At 38.1% G+C, this 15,386-nt stretch overlaps 1 protein-coding gene and 1 long non-coding RNA gene across 2 annotated transcripts in view; both read left to right on the top strand.

The window, feature by feature from the left end:
- Window positions 1-6,575, top strand: part of LOC136252145 (ubiquitin-like modifier-activating enzyme 1) — a 571,137-nt gene extending 564,562 nt beyond the window's left edge. The window contains exons 38-39 of the mRNA XM_066044535.1: window positions 5,857-5,957; window positions 6,341-6,575. Of these exons, the coding sequence (XP_065900607.1) occupies window positions 5,857-5,957; window positions 6,341-6,476 (237 nt within the window). The 3' untranslated portion in view covers window positions 6,477-6,575. The remainder of the gene's footprint in view (window positions 1-5,856; window positions 5,958-6,340) is intronic.
- Window positions 6,576-7,412: 837 nt separating this feature from the next.
- Window positions 7,413-13,488, top strand: LOC136252157 (uncharacterized). The gene is made up of 5 exons (XR_010699373.1): window positions 7,413-7,650; window positions 9,387-9,475; window positions 12,530-12,670; window positions 12,724-12,798; window positions 12,969-13,488. It is a non-coding gene; the product is annotated as an uncharacterized lncRNA (long non-coding RNA).
- Window positions 13,489-15,386: the final 1,898 nt, after the last annotated feature.

Below are 15,386 nucleotides of genomic sequence, written 5' to 3'. Positions count from 1 at the left end.
ATATCGCTCCAAGCCAGATGACCAGGAAGTACAATATAACAACACTTAAATTTAGCACCGCCTATGCTTGTGTGTATAAAAATATACAGCACTTGGGAGGTGTCTTGAGGAAAATACAGCACTTGGTTTTGCCTCGTGCTGTATTAGCCTCCCCTCGGGCTGTATTTTCCATACACACAGGTGGAAATGCATTAACTATAACTTATTGTACTTTGCATAGGAGGATGAAACTGCCGCCATGTACTGTATTTCCACACATTGTACTGATTAGCTGCATAACTGTATTGTTTGAGTCATACAGTGCAGTTATGTGGCTAGCTAATCGGGCAAATACAGTGCACTTGGACAAATACAGTACAGTTATGCAGTGCCGTTGTGTAAGGAAAGTTACTAAAACAATCCCACTTGAACAACACGATTGATCATGTGCACGACATTGAAAATCACTAAAACTAGCCAGGCTATTTCTGCCAGTTGGTTCTATGACTAGAAATATATAACATGAACACTTAATGATAGTCTGACATGGAAAATTGAAGCAACAACCCCACACAGACAGCACAATGGATCACATGTGTGACACTGTCAAACACTAAAACTATCCAAACTAATTCTACCAAATCTTTCTATGACTACAAATAGATTATATGACGACTTACTGATAGTCTGATCACTGAGAAGTGAAGCAGTTTGGGTAGCCAAGAAAATTGCTCCGAGCAAAACGACCAGGAGTACAATAAAACACTTAAAGTGCTTATGTGTTTGAAAAATACAGCACTTGGGGGTGTCTCGAGGCAAATACAGCACTCGGTTTGCCTTGTGCTATTAGCCTCTCGACATGCCCCCTTGTGCTGTATTTTCCGTACACATAAATGGCGGTGCTTTAACTATAACATAACTGTAGCATGAGGTCATGGGATGTGTATTACTATGAGATAATATCCTGACATTTAATGTCATGTCATTTTCAGCCAATGAGGATCGCAAGTACATCCATGATGCAGTCTGCAAAGTTCAGTTAGTAAAATTTGAACCCAAATCAGGTTTGTGTCTGTGTGTGCATGTGCACGCGTGCATGTATGTAGTTGTGTCGTGTCTTGTGTTCATATGAATGTGTGGGCATGTGTCATGATCCATTGTGTTTATTATAGGTGTTAAGATAGATACTACAGAAGCTGAAGCTGCTGCTTCATCTGGTGCTATTGCAGGTAATTGAGGGGTGGGGCTTTGATTGATATAGTATACAGTGAACCCTCAGTTATCTGAACCCCATTGTTCTCAGGCAATGATAAAAGTGTTCAGATAACTGAAGCCCTTACATTTATATGCAGAGTTCTGTTGAAATACTCTAATAGAACATGCACCTAATTAAAAATACTCTTAATTCAAAGGTATGGGTTGGATAACTGTAATTTATTATTTTAAAGAAGACTGTTGAGGTTGCTACACAACCGTGGCAGTATTACATGAATCTGCAGTTATTTGGAACACAGCCTGGATATGTGTAGTAATGGGTAGCTTGGCACTTGAATGGCCTACAAGTGTTTCTCATTGAAATAACTGTTCAATAAGAGTATTTTTAAGCGTGAGAGTGTGTTTATTATTGTAGCTGTATGATCTATCAAATGATACTCTGCTTCTTACACTGGAAAAATCTTTTGGGGAATGCTTGTTTACACAATACAGGCATGCATGGTGACATTAGGTGGGATAACTTGATTCTTATAGCCTATGATTATGCACTGATTGAAAGTCTGTTCACTGGGCTACTTGGAGAAGTTTAAATGAACACTGTAACTACAGTGGTTTCCTTGTTATGAAGCAGTGAACAACAGCAACTTGCATTTCCATGTTTAAAAATCTTGCTACGTTGATTGTGAGTTTACTGACGTGAGTCATATATAGCCTGATAGAAAATTTAATAGCAAAGCTAATGAAACTTGTTTTAAGGTGATAGGAACAACCACCATCAAGTTATGGATCATTTTATGAAATTGTGTAAAGGTTTGCGTAAGTTACTTACACAGCTAGTTTTGGTCTCACCGTTTAGTGTTTGGTAAAACCCTAGGTATCATTTTAATCGTTGTTACATCACAAATAGAATGACGTAAATTGCATAACCATAGGATGTACACATCGAAATTTACAGCACTTAGTGTAGGGCACACGTGTTTAGTAAGTTTAGATCCAGTTTTCTGGACTATGCTGGTTTAAGGGTTAATTGTCCAAATAATTTACTTATCTGAACATTCATTGTCAGACACCATGGGGATTTGAAGGTCTACTGTATCATACAGTATGATAGTACTGAGTAGGGACCACAAAGGAGTAGGCGTGGCCCACGAAATAACATCACCCAACGACGACGAGGCAGTACTGGTGCTCAAGATACCATAATGGAAATGCACAGTAGGGATATAACACTTCTTATTGTTTTACTGTGATTTAATATCATGGACTACTCCAGCTTGTTTCAGTACCTTTTTCATTGTGCTATGGTCCCTACTCTAGTTGAAAATTCCAAATTTTTTCTGTGTATTTGTAATATGTGTTTGTACTATTGTCAAGGATGCATAATATTAGTATATCACTTGTTAATATCATGACCTCTTGTTATATTATCAGATGAGAAGGAATTACAACAAGTGGCAGATTCTATCCCTGGACCAATCACGATGTACCCTGAAGAGTTTGAGAAAGATGATGACACTAATTATCATATGGACTTTATTGTGTCAGCATCCAACCTCAGGGCCACCAACTATGGCATCACACTGGCTGATAAACATCAGGTAATGTAACATGTATAGGGGATTCCTTTTCTGTACTTTGAGAGTTGGGACCAATACTTTTATTCAAGAGGTCTACCATGGAAGTGTACATTGTAAATTAATTGTTGTTCTCTACACAGAGCAAGTTGATAGCTGGTAGGATCATTCCTGCTATTGCTACTACTAAATCACTGGTTGTTGGGTTGGTATGTCTGGAGATGTATAAGGTGTGTTTGTCTGTGTGTACATATGTGTGTGTACAAGTGTGCTGAGTTGCAATAATGCAGTGTGTAGACGTATTGATATACCATATAGTAAAAAACTGTGGTGGTAAAAAAGTTTGGCAAAAACCCACTATTGCAAAGTTGATGGGAAAAAAACTTTGGCAAACAGGGCTTAACCTGGAATTCTTTAGCTACCACAAACTGTACTGCTCAAATGCAACATCACTACAAGCGAGTGATTATCAACTCGCCAATTAAGGGGCGTGGCAGTCGTTTTGATCGTGAGTGTATTCCTCGCACTGAGGGATGATGGCTGATGATGGAAACGGCAGCCACACCCCTTAATTAGCAAGTCTTTTAATTGCTTGCGCATAGCAACGTTGCATTCAAGTGGTAGCTACTGTACAAGTGTAAGCATTATTCGCTCGTTCTTGTAATGTAGAGAGCAATGTTTAGATTTTCGTGAACTCTTGTGGGACAATGAACCTTGTGACAATTGCAAGGAACGCTTGGGGAAATACCCACAATACCTGTCACGATACTTCGATACCCATCTTTTCAACATAATCTGCTCATGTGATTGCTAAAAATAATTGGTGGATAAAACTTTGGCAATTGTAATGCTATTATTCACCAAATTTGCCAATTTTTTTTTACTATACAGTAATTGCCTCTGCTATATCACAATACAGTGACAATACAAAGTGGAGTCTAAACATTGCTGTATGTTGTTTATTAAGGACATATTTTTCTTCAAGAGGCATCAGTACTATTTAGTTTAACTACAAAGTACAATAATTTTATTGTCAGCCATTAAAATCTTACGCTTGCCTAAGTTAATAGGCCACGATATGTTGTTATATCACAATACATGATATATCAATACTCGTATCAGTACAGTATTTTAAATGATACAGTACACTATATTGTTGCATCTCTAGTGTGTACACGTATAACTGTATGTGTGTGGTGTGTGTTTGTTTCTGTGTGTGTATACAAGTTTGTGTCTGCCTATCTGTTGAGTTTGTAACATACCATCATGTATCTGTTGTATTCCATTTCAGCTGATCAACAATTGTGAGAAGATCGACACATACAAGAATGGCTTCATTAATCTTGCTCTGCCGTTCTTTGCCTTCACTGAACCAGTTCCTGCTCCTAAGAAAAAAGTAAGGTAGAAAATTGTACTAGTAGTATACCATATTGATAGTGTGATGGTGAGTCCTGCCTTATTTGTCACAATTCTAATTATCAGTAAAGAATGTCAATAATTGGCAACCATATTAACAGTCAACCATTTGCCAAATGTACCATATTTACTTGATTAAATGCCGAACCTCAAATAGTTGCCGCATTTGAATAGTGGCCGCAATAAATGTTTCAATTGTAACTATAGACACCGTCCTTGAATAAATGCTGCGGCTATTAAACAAGTTTCACATATAACAGGATTCCATATAGCTTTATAAACATGATGTCCTCTAACAGCAAATTCAACGAAACATTCATAAGTGACAACATCTCCCATCGTTACATCTTCGTAAATTATTTTAATGCACATCCTCGTGCACGCCCTTGAATACGTTTGCGCTGTATGGCACAGGTTACCATAAATCACACTGTAGGTGCAGGAGACAATTCGCTAAACACATGGCAAAGTATTTCGAATTTGGCTTTGGATTAAATAGTAGCCGCATGTAATAAGTGCTCAAGTACAATAAACGTCACCCTCGAGTAGTAGCCACCCTTGAATAGTAACCGCATCAATTTTGGAGCTTAGGCTAATAGTAGCTGCGGCGTTTAACAAAGTAAATATGGTATATCCCCATTATTTAATTTATGCACAGGGTGTGGTTACTAAATTAGTGGCATAAAACGTGGCTATAGCTATTAGAGGTTCACCGATATTCGGATCGGCTAAAATATCGGTCACCGATATGGTAATTTTTACCAATATTGGTATCAGTACAGAACAACAGGAGGACCGATATCGCTACCGATATTTATACAATAGCAATAGTTTGTACATACATGGATTATGCATTGGTTTCTACATTATCCATGTGGGTCTTTAGTGTCAGTAGCTTATTGTTCAATCTATAACAAGCACTACACTATGAGAAGCCGTACAAATACATGTGATTCTAGTGTTTGTTGCTGGAAAGCATATCACAGTCTTTACAAATGAAACAGTTATAGAGTACCTTTGTAATAAAAAGAAGGGCCACAGGATAACCAAGGAAACTTGTTGTATCAGCTTTCTCACTAACCATTAGAATGTGGAGTAATGCAGAAATAGCAGTTTAGGCTTCATGGGAGTATACGTAAAAATGTTTGTGGGTACCTAATCACAAAAGAAACCCAAGCTGTATATCACCACAGGCAGAGTATAGCAATGGATACATGCACTTTTGTTTGCTTAAAACTATAATGCAAATACCAGATCGACTATCGGTTATTGGCTTCTTTTGGTGGCATCAATATAGGGTATCGATCGGTACATGCCAAAAACCCATATCGGTACACCTCTAATAGCTATTGGCAAATACAGCGATACTTTAGCGATCACCATGTTTTGTCATGTGTGACTACACATTGGCAAATTAAATAACAATTTGCCAATGTTTTATGCCTCCAAAGTTTTCTACTATATGGTAGTATGTTTTACCCCAACTAATGCCCACCATGATATTACTGTCTGGTTCACAGTACAATGACAAGGAGTTCAATTTGTGAGATCGTTTTGAACTAGACAGTAAAATGGAGGATGGTTCAGAGATTACAAGACCTCATGGACCACTTCAAGGTGTGTCTAGTGTATTCTAATAATTTAGTGATTATCTGGTGTGTGATTTTATTAGAATACACATAAACTAGAGATCACCATGGTAACACAGGGAATGTCTTTGTTGTATTCCTTCTTTATGCAAGCAGAGAAGAGAAAAGAGCATCTTACCATGCCGTGAGTTCATGTGTGTTGTGTATGTGTATAATTATGTGCATGTATATTGTCTTGTCTGGATGCTCCAATCTCTTGACTACTGCATTGGTCCCAGATTTGATGTCTTAAAGTGCCCCTGGAGCTGGAAACTTGCTCCATCCATATTAAAGAGAACCTTGAAACTGGAGAAGCAGCCAGCTGGCTGTGTTAATGGTAATCTTGTAGACTTTGGGTCAGTGGGTCAGCACCCCAGCAGGGTACTTGGTGGAGTTAGCTATCAAGGGATGTGCCAACTGTCACATAATGGGTGATATCCATGTTAGATGTAGTTGTAATGTTACTGTACATATATCATTCCATTTAATGCACACCACCATATCACACATCTTGTTCCCCTCCTACAGGTTAACAGAGGTGGTTCAGAAGGTATCAAAGAAGAAGATTCCATCATATGCGAACAATTTAGTGTTTGAGATCTGTTGTGATGGTGAGGATGGTGAAGATGTTGAGGTGCCCTACATCAAGTACAAGTTCCATTAGTAACTGGATCATCTTGTCTGCTGTGTTTTGTACACTAGTTAACACTATAGGATGTTTAAATTATTATTACTGTTTTTAAGAATCAGAATGCTGTTTAGACACTATGTGATAAATGATTGCAGGGGGAAGTGGATCAAGATGTCCTGATTGAGGTCCTGATTTTGTCAGCTACTGTATTACACATACTAAGGTTTTTGCGCATCAACAAATTTACAGTGGAAGTCACCAGGGAAGTACTATTGACTGGACTGGAATCTGGGCTCAAGTTTATTTAATTAGTATGAACTACACTCCCACACTCATCAAAGCATGCTAGCCTGTTTCTTGAAACACTCTAATAGAACATTCAGAATTTTCATGGCGCATACTGAGTTGAGACAATACAATATGGATTACCACCACGAGTGCTATTCATGATTTGCATAAACATGTATAATTGGTGTAGTGAAACAGTGTAAGGTATGCAGTGTGGGTGATTTTCACAGGTACAGCCACTATAGTAATCTCCTCCACTGTTTGTGATTGTTTGAGTTCAGCTAATTGCTTATAGCTATGATTAGTCTTTAGTTTCTTTTGTCATTAGGTCAGGATGGCAAAACAAGGACAGGATCTTTGCTTGAGACTAAGTCAACCACATGGCTTGGGACAATCAACTACAGGACTACTAGGAACTTGAGATTGCTGTACCCGTGAAAATAACCCACACTACATGCCTTACAGTGTTTCACTACTGACACCAATATAGCTACATGTTTCTGCAAATCATGAATAGTACTCGTGGTAGTTATTGTCTCAACTCAGTATGTGCCATGAAAATTCTGAACGTTCTATTAGACTGTTTCAAGAAACCGGCTAACGCGCTTTGATGAACGTGGGAGAGTGTGCCCATTAAGAAGAGGAGCACCTGGGTCACGTGCACAAAAAAGTAATCACGTGATAACTATAATGAGCATTAATTGAAAATACAGTAACACTTCGGTTGAGATGAAGTGGTGGAAGATGCGTGTACTACTCGTGTGTGAGATAACTGACTGTCTACGAAATCAGCGGGTACGTATTGTCTAGATCTGGTCCCAGATCCGAACATGCAGTAGAGTATCAGTGTTTCGCGGATGCAAACAAGATCTTTGTTCAGGAGACTCAAATTAGACGTTGCATCTTTTTGTAAGATGAGGTGTGTAAATTAAGATGTATGTGTGACATCCATGTGTACATGTGAAAATTGCCTATTAAATTTGTAAAAATTGCCAGCATTGTACCAGAGCAAGTTTTCCTTTACTTTGGTGGAACGTCGTAAGTTTCATACAGCTATACAGATCTTTAAATCTATTCACCAGAAGCTACCTTCGTATCTCCACAATATATTTCACTATTCCAGAGATATCACAGGTCATATTGGTCGAAACATTAATAGACTCTTTGTTCCTAGAGTAAACAACAATTATGGGAAAAGAAGTTTTTATTACAGGGGAGCTATGATATGGAACAGTTTACCATCAACTGTTACTGAAGCAACCAACTTATCTAAATTTGTACGGTTATATCATGATAAATTTAGTTGATTGTATCTGTGTAGTTTTGTGTACTGTTCTTTGTATACCCTTTTGTGTTGTATGTTTATGTATGTATGTATGTATGTATATATGTATTTGTGTATGTATGTATGTATGCTTGTTTCGCAGGGCTCCACTGAAAATCAGTGTTTTTCACTGAGTGGAATCCCTGTTTAAATATTACAATTACAATTACAAGCAAGGGTTCATAATAAATATATACTGAGGAGAGTATCCTACTCTCGTATACCCCTGTAGAAGGGCGTATCGTGAAGTTATGACGTAGCACTTCTGAGTTCGCCCGTTTTTCCTTGTATAATTAATGATGCCATTAGTTGAACATGATATTGATTGAATGCGTGCCTAACAACGTCGCTAGCAACCAAATTAACTCCAGCTCTAAACATTTCTCACCGAACTACAATCATTCCTTCATGGGTTAAGACCACTTTGTAGGTGTTTCTTGCTAGACCATTAGTGAATATGGCTATCCTGAGTCGCGAGTGTGAATGGTGGTAACGATTATTACACTTTTACGGCTGCTTGTACGTCACAATCCACAACATCTTGTTACGTCATAACTTCACGATACGCCCTTCTACAGGGGTATATGAGAGTAAGATACTCTCCTCAGTATATATATTATGAACTCTAGGTACAAGACAGACACAGCCCCTTTTCTTTTGTCATTTCCCGTCCACACACTGAAGGAAAGGTAACCTGGTCACTTAATTTATTTTAATTTACTGGACAGACAGACAGTGTCTTAAAGGTTGGTTAGCTAGTGTTCTGGTATACTCCTTTAACTCTACTGCCCTTAAATTAACCTTGTTTGCACATTCCGCTATTAGCATTCAATTTGATTGTTATCATTCTGCATCAATTATAACAAGTGGTTCACTACCAATAGTCCTGTAGAACCGTCTGCAACCGGGATCAAGGTTTTTGATCGATGGAAATATACACTGATCATTTGATTTCTCCTTAAAAACAGCCCTGATTGCTTGATAATTTAGTTGTAAATTATCATTTTGTTTTCGAGCTAGCTTAACCATCACTTTCTAGGGCGTCTTAATCAATTGATTCAGTGCTAATTTACCTTGATTCAGTGCTAATTTACCTCTTGATCGCTTGATTTGATTTTGATCCTGGTTGCAGATGGTTCTACAGGACTATTGGTCCCTTGATTACAATTCTGATGTAGGGTTTGTCACATGTTTATTAGAAAAATATGGTAGACTCTATATTCCATGAATTGTTAAATGTTTGAGTATTGTTCCATAGTGTATACGTCTCCTTATATATTAAGTTCCATACTGTACATGTGGTGTATAATTGATCTGTATTACCTTTACAGAAACTGTGTTAGTCAAGAGACAAAGAGTGTATTCTGATATGTTACTGCTGAGCTCATACCATTGACTTTACCTATGCTTCACAAACAAGGTAATGTAAGATACGGTCTATACCCAGGTAGAAATGACTTGCAAGATTCTTGCAAGACTGAAAGTGACTTGCAAGAAATTTGCAAGAAAGGGAACATTTCCGTGCAAGATTTGCAAGAAACATGCAAGTACATGTAAGCTACATGTGCATTGCTTGTAAAGGAAAGGGATGTTTCCATGCAAGAATCTTACTTGCACATCATTTCTCCCTGGGTAGTGTTTTGAAACAAATAGACAATATGCATGCTATATTATTCGAAAGAAAAATGATCAATTACAGTAGTGCGGCGACGCTTTCCAAAAAAGTTGACGGTGAACGACTACCGAAATTTTGTGAAAATCCCATACATAAGTATGGGTAGCTAATGCGGCTCAGACTATAACTCACCACTAATGCTACAGGCAGGCTTTCTCTCGCCAGGTGTGCTACCTCCTAGGTAGAAGAAATCACCTCTCCGTAAGAAACGCTGATAACTTCGCTAGGACTATAACTCACCACTAATGCTACGGGAAACCTTTTGCTCGCCAGTTATACTATCTCCTGGGTAGAAGAAGTCACCGCTCTGTAAGAATCGCTGATACTGCCATGCTATGAATCAATTCGCACTTAATTCACCGTCAAAAGATCACGTGCTTATTAGAATGTTTTCGGTATGCATATTGTCTATTGCCTCCATTTTTAGTATGTACCAAAGACCACATTTCTTGCAAGTACTAAGTTTACATGTGTAGTGATGTTTACATGTGTAGTGATGTTTACATGTGTAGTGATGTTTACATGTGTAGGGATGTTTACATGTGTAGTGATGTTTACATGTGTAGTGATGTTTACATGTGTAGCGATGTTTACATGTGTAGCGATGTTTACATGTGTAGCGATGTTTACATGTGTAGCGATGTTTACATGTGTAGCGATGTTTACATGTGTAGGGATGTTTACATGTGTAGGGATGTTTACATGTGTAGGGATGTTTACATGTGTAGCGATGTTTACATGTGTAGCGATGTTTACATGTGTAGTGATGTTTACATGTGTAGTGATGTTTACATGTGTAGTGATGTTTACATGTGTGGTGCTGTTTCAGGGGGAGTGTATAAACAGTGGAATGGACTACTGGAATGGTGGAGTGGGAAAGTTCAATATCAGTTGTTAGTTGCAAAAGCAGTTTATTGGGAATACCAAGAAGACTCCTGACTTAACCCTTGTTCCCAAATGATAAAAAGTTAGCTAGCCAGCTGATTACATGTATGCATTGTAAAAGTACATTCACTGTATAATGAAGTATTCATTTATTTATTATCAACTTTACCAGTTAGGCTATGGAGGGTGAACACAGAAGGCAGAGCTTGTACAAGGTGTTTACTACTAACCCAGGAGCCTAAATGAAAATCTTTGGGTAAAGTGAAACGGGACTATCTTGTAAGCATTTACAATGAGCCTTTTCCACAATTATGTCAGTAACAAAATTTAAGTCAAAGTTAGTTGTGGCAGTGCCACATTCCACACTGAACTGAACCTTCATTAATTCAGACAAGTATTGAGTTATGAGTCATACAAGTTTTGTGGTGAGGAAAAGTATGCTAAAAGAGCTGACTTCAATGGGGAATACTATTTATTTGCTTACTTAAGGGGAGGATCATGCATGAGTTATACTTATTTAGATGTAAAAAATGATATTGAACTTTAAAAATTTCCATTCCAGTATTCCACCATTCCAGTAGTCCATTCCACTGTTTATACACTCCCTGTTTCAGGCCTATGCTATTCTTCAACTTGTAGGTTTGGCTATATACATGTATAATTTTAGTACAGTCTTATTACTGCATGAAAATTTTGAGATACACAGTACTTGAAGTTTGGGGGTTTGTTAAATCTTTTGTTAAGAGGTTTAGAAGGTTATGTAAAGCTGATAACAAGGCAGTGTAACAACCAGGTGATGTATGCTATCATTGCTATTATTCTTATTATAGTGGGCAAGGGACATATTTGAAGGACTACCGTATAGAGGGAAACTTTGGCAAATTTGGCGATTTGCTACAAATTCGCCAAAGTTTAACCCGGCAATTACTCGTAGCGTCTGAGATTAGCATCTTCGTAGCTACAAATTGAGCTTGAATTTGCCAAAGTTTATTTCGCCAAATGCGATTTAGCTTGCTATTCGCCAAAGTTTACTCCCGCCAAAGTTTCCCTCTCTATGGTATTTGTACAGTCAGCTCAGAATATATACTAACCTAGCATGCCAGGTTGGTGGAATACTGTGCTACTATTATTGGGTTTTTGTTGATTTTCCTTTCCTAGTCATTTGAGTCAATTTTTCTCATCTCCATAGTAACTTCCATTCTAGAGTTCACACATAATATACTACATACATGACTAATGATGTTAAACACTGTTTTGGGATTTTACTATTACAGTCAATTTCAGATTGCTTGCAAAACAATTAACATATTTGAAATATAAGAGTGTATTTGTATACAAATCACATGTGTAAATTGTTCAGTTGCTTTTTGCAAGCAATCTGAAATGTGCTGTACCCCCTTGGTCACAGGACTAATGTGCTGTTTTAAACTAAAGACTAACAATTCATTGGCTACTTAAATTGTATTCACCACAACTGCTATAGTTCATGGTTAGAATACAATTACAATGATCTGTTGATGTGTAGTCTGTATTGTATACCATCACGTATCATGTGATCCCCACATATGATCAGTGTGTAATAGCAATGCTACGATATGTTACACTATCAAGCAGTGACTTGTATAACTAATAGTGTCTACAAGTCTCATGGAATAGTGTACATTAACCATCCCTCACTAGCTGTGTGTACTGTGATGATATGGTGTTTACAAATTTCATTGGCTTGTTGTGCACAAGGACATTCTCTCTTTATCCAGCCTGTTTGTATTTACGTAAGACTATAACTGTTACAGTTGCTAAGATGGTGTTTTGCATACACATACGGGTAGTAGTGAAAAGTATATGTTTGTTACTGAACTTTTCAATATCATTTAGTGATCCTAAGTTTATTGGACATCATGTGGTGTGCATTAGGTGAAGATACTCCAGCAGCTCAAGTCCAGTATAGTCAACAAGCTGGGATCATTTGATGATTGTATAACATGGGTTCGTAATCAGTTCCAGGAATATTACTACAATGCCATCTCTCAATTGTTTAACTTCCCAGCAGATCATGTGAGCAGTAAACTAAATGCCACAATCAATTGTAATAATGTTATCCTCCTCAGGTAACCTCATCTGGTCAACCATTCTGGAATGGTCCCAAAAGATTCCCTAAACCAATTATTTTTGACCCCACTGAGGTAAGTAATGTATTGGTATGTGATATTAGACTTGATGGGTTCTCTGAAAACACATTAGCGGTCATGAAACTCTTGCTGCTTCAAATACACCATACATTATTTTTTATGAAGTTTGCCACTCCTTTTTTATGACAGTACTTCCATTAGTACATGTCTTCTTATCACTGTAGACTTTACACATGGACTTTATAGTGTCTGCATCAATATTATTTGCTAAGATTTATGGGATAAAACATAAGTTACAACTGTAGTTTGAATTATAGTCACACTTGTTTAGTACGTATCTAAGAACCATTGTAGTAGTCCTTCAATAAATCCTGTGGCTTAATGTATTGTACAAGAGGGAAGCTTTGGCAAATCAAGCAAAATATCATATCATCACATTGTTGGCAAATTTGCTCAATTATTAGTGAAACATGTGTCAGTGTTTAATTAATTACTAATTGCTATACTGGGTATGCTAACACTCCTGCCATTCCCAGGCGTCCACTTTATATTATCAAACAGTCAACTATATTATAACTGCAAGTTCCCTCTGGAATAGTGGATATAGTGTTTTATTTATACTGCGTTTGAGGATACCACGATGTGTACTTCAAGCTCAGTACAATTGATAGCACTAGCAGGACTCTAGCTTGATAGCCTAGTGGTCCTTGGTAAAGCAAAGTTACTCAAACATCAGGTTTACATGTTTGAATTGTATTGTAGAACTAATACAAATAAGTGAATTATATTTTGTCATGAGCAAAATATTTGGATGGAGGAAAATTACTAAATTTATGGTCATTTGCCAATTTGCTGGCACCAAAGTGTCCCTTGGTATGGTGTTTAGAATTATAAGTTTAGTGGTACATGTGAAGTAGAATAATAATTGTGATTATGATTATGATTATTATGATTAAAGTACTTGGTAAAGGCAGAGCCTGTATACCAGAAGGCCTTATAAAGGCCCAAGATGTTTATATTAACTGCACTAAGTATGTTTGAAAAGAAAATAATAATCATATGGTACAGTAGTACTGTATATTAGGGATCATGAAGAACTGGGGTTTTCTAGCTAAAAATATCACAACCTCAATTTCCCTTCATGGCAGCTTAGTGGCATTGGTTAGGCAGCCTTATTTGGCACAGCCAAGCCCAGAAATGTCCTCAGACCAACTTTCCAAAAAGTTTCTGTGGAGTTTTAAAATTTTCAGAATTTTATGTTACTCGACTGACTGACTGACTGGCTGACTGGCTGGCTGACTGGCTGACTGGCTGGCTGACTGGCTGACTGACTGACTGACTGACTGACTGACTGACTGACTGACTGACTGACTGACTGACTGACTGACTGACTGACTGACTGACTGACTGACTGACTGACTGACTGACTGACTGACTGACTGACTGACTGACTGACTGACTGACTGACTGACTGACTGACTGACTGACTGACTGACTGACTGACTGACTGACTGACTGACTGACTGACTGACTGACTGACTGACTGACTGACTGACTGACTGACTGACTGACTGACTGACTGACTGACTGACTGACTGACTGACTGACTGACTGACTGACTGACTGACTGACTGACTGACTGACTGACTGACTGACTGACTGACTGACTGACTGACTGACTGACTGACTGACTGACTGACTGACTGACTGACTGACTGACTGACTGACTGACTGACTGACTGACTGACTGACTGACTGACTGACTGACTGACTGACTGACTGACTGACTGACTGACTGACTGACTGACTGACTGACTGACACCTCCAGCCAAGCATATCTCAACAATGAATATAGCTACAGGCTGATTTTTTCACTGTTCGGCATTGCTTCATCCTGAGATGTGCCTTTTTGCCAACCACAGTACATACAATACAGTGCATCATGGACTTGCGTTTGTCCTCCTCCTTTGTGTTCTAGTTCTTTTCACTGGCAATGCAAGGTGTTGATTTGTAATGGCATGATGCGGCTTCCTAGATTCATTGCAGTGACGTTTCTCAAACTGATCTTTGTTTGTAATGCTGTGAAACAGACTGAACAGAGACCCACCTCACTTTCGAGTAGATAGTTGGGACTCACAAATCATCAGTATTTTTCGTGGTAACTGGAGTGATTGTAGAGGCGCTTCTCCTACTGTTCTTAGTTTGTAGTGCTGTACAATGGGCTGAACGCAAAGCATAGTGGCCTCTTCACTTTCGAATCAATAATTGATAACTGGGACGCTTGTTAAGACGAAAACATTAACCCTGGTGCCATTGATACGGTATGCATGGGTTCACCAGTCATAATAATGTTGCAAAAAAGTAAACAAACAAGTATAAGGAAATATTAGGAATTTAAGTTTTATTAGGGATCATAGAAAAACACTAGGGAAAAAAGGGGGTCACAGGTATATACTAGTGAATATTCAATCCTCAATTCAGTTATGGGCATAGACTGAAGTAGGGATTAAATAAGGCAATCTCCCTTGTTTCCCTACTTTTATTTTCTATCATCCCTAATCGAGCTGATCTATACACCCTCTCACCCTTTGGTAGCACAACCTGTATAATTTTCCATGTTGAAAGTTACACGTAGTAACCAT

Source organism: Dysidea avara, chromosome 4 (assembly GCF_963678975.1).
Source record: "Dysidea avara chromosome 4, odDysAvar1.4, whole genome shotgun sequence".
In the NCBI taxonomy this organism is placed as follows: Eukaryota; Metazoa; Porifera; class Demospongiae; order Dictyoceratida; family Dysideidae; genus Dysidea; species Dysidea avara.
The sequence above is the reverse complement of the archived record's forward strand: the minus strand, read 5'-3'. Positions and strand labels throughout refer to the sequence as shown.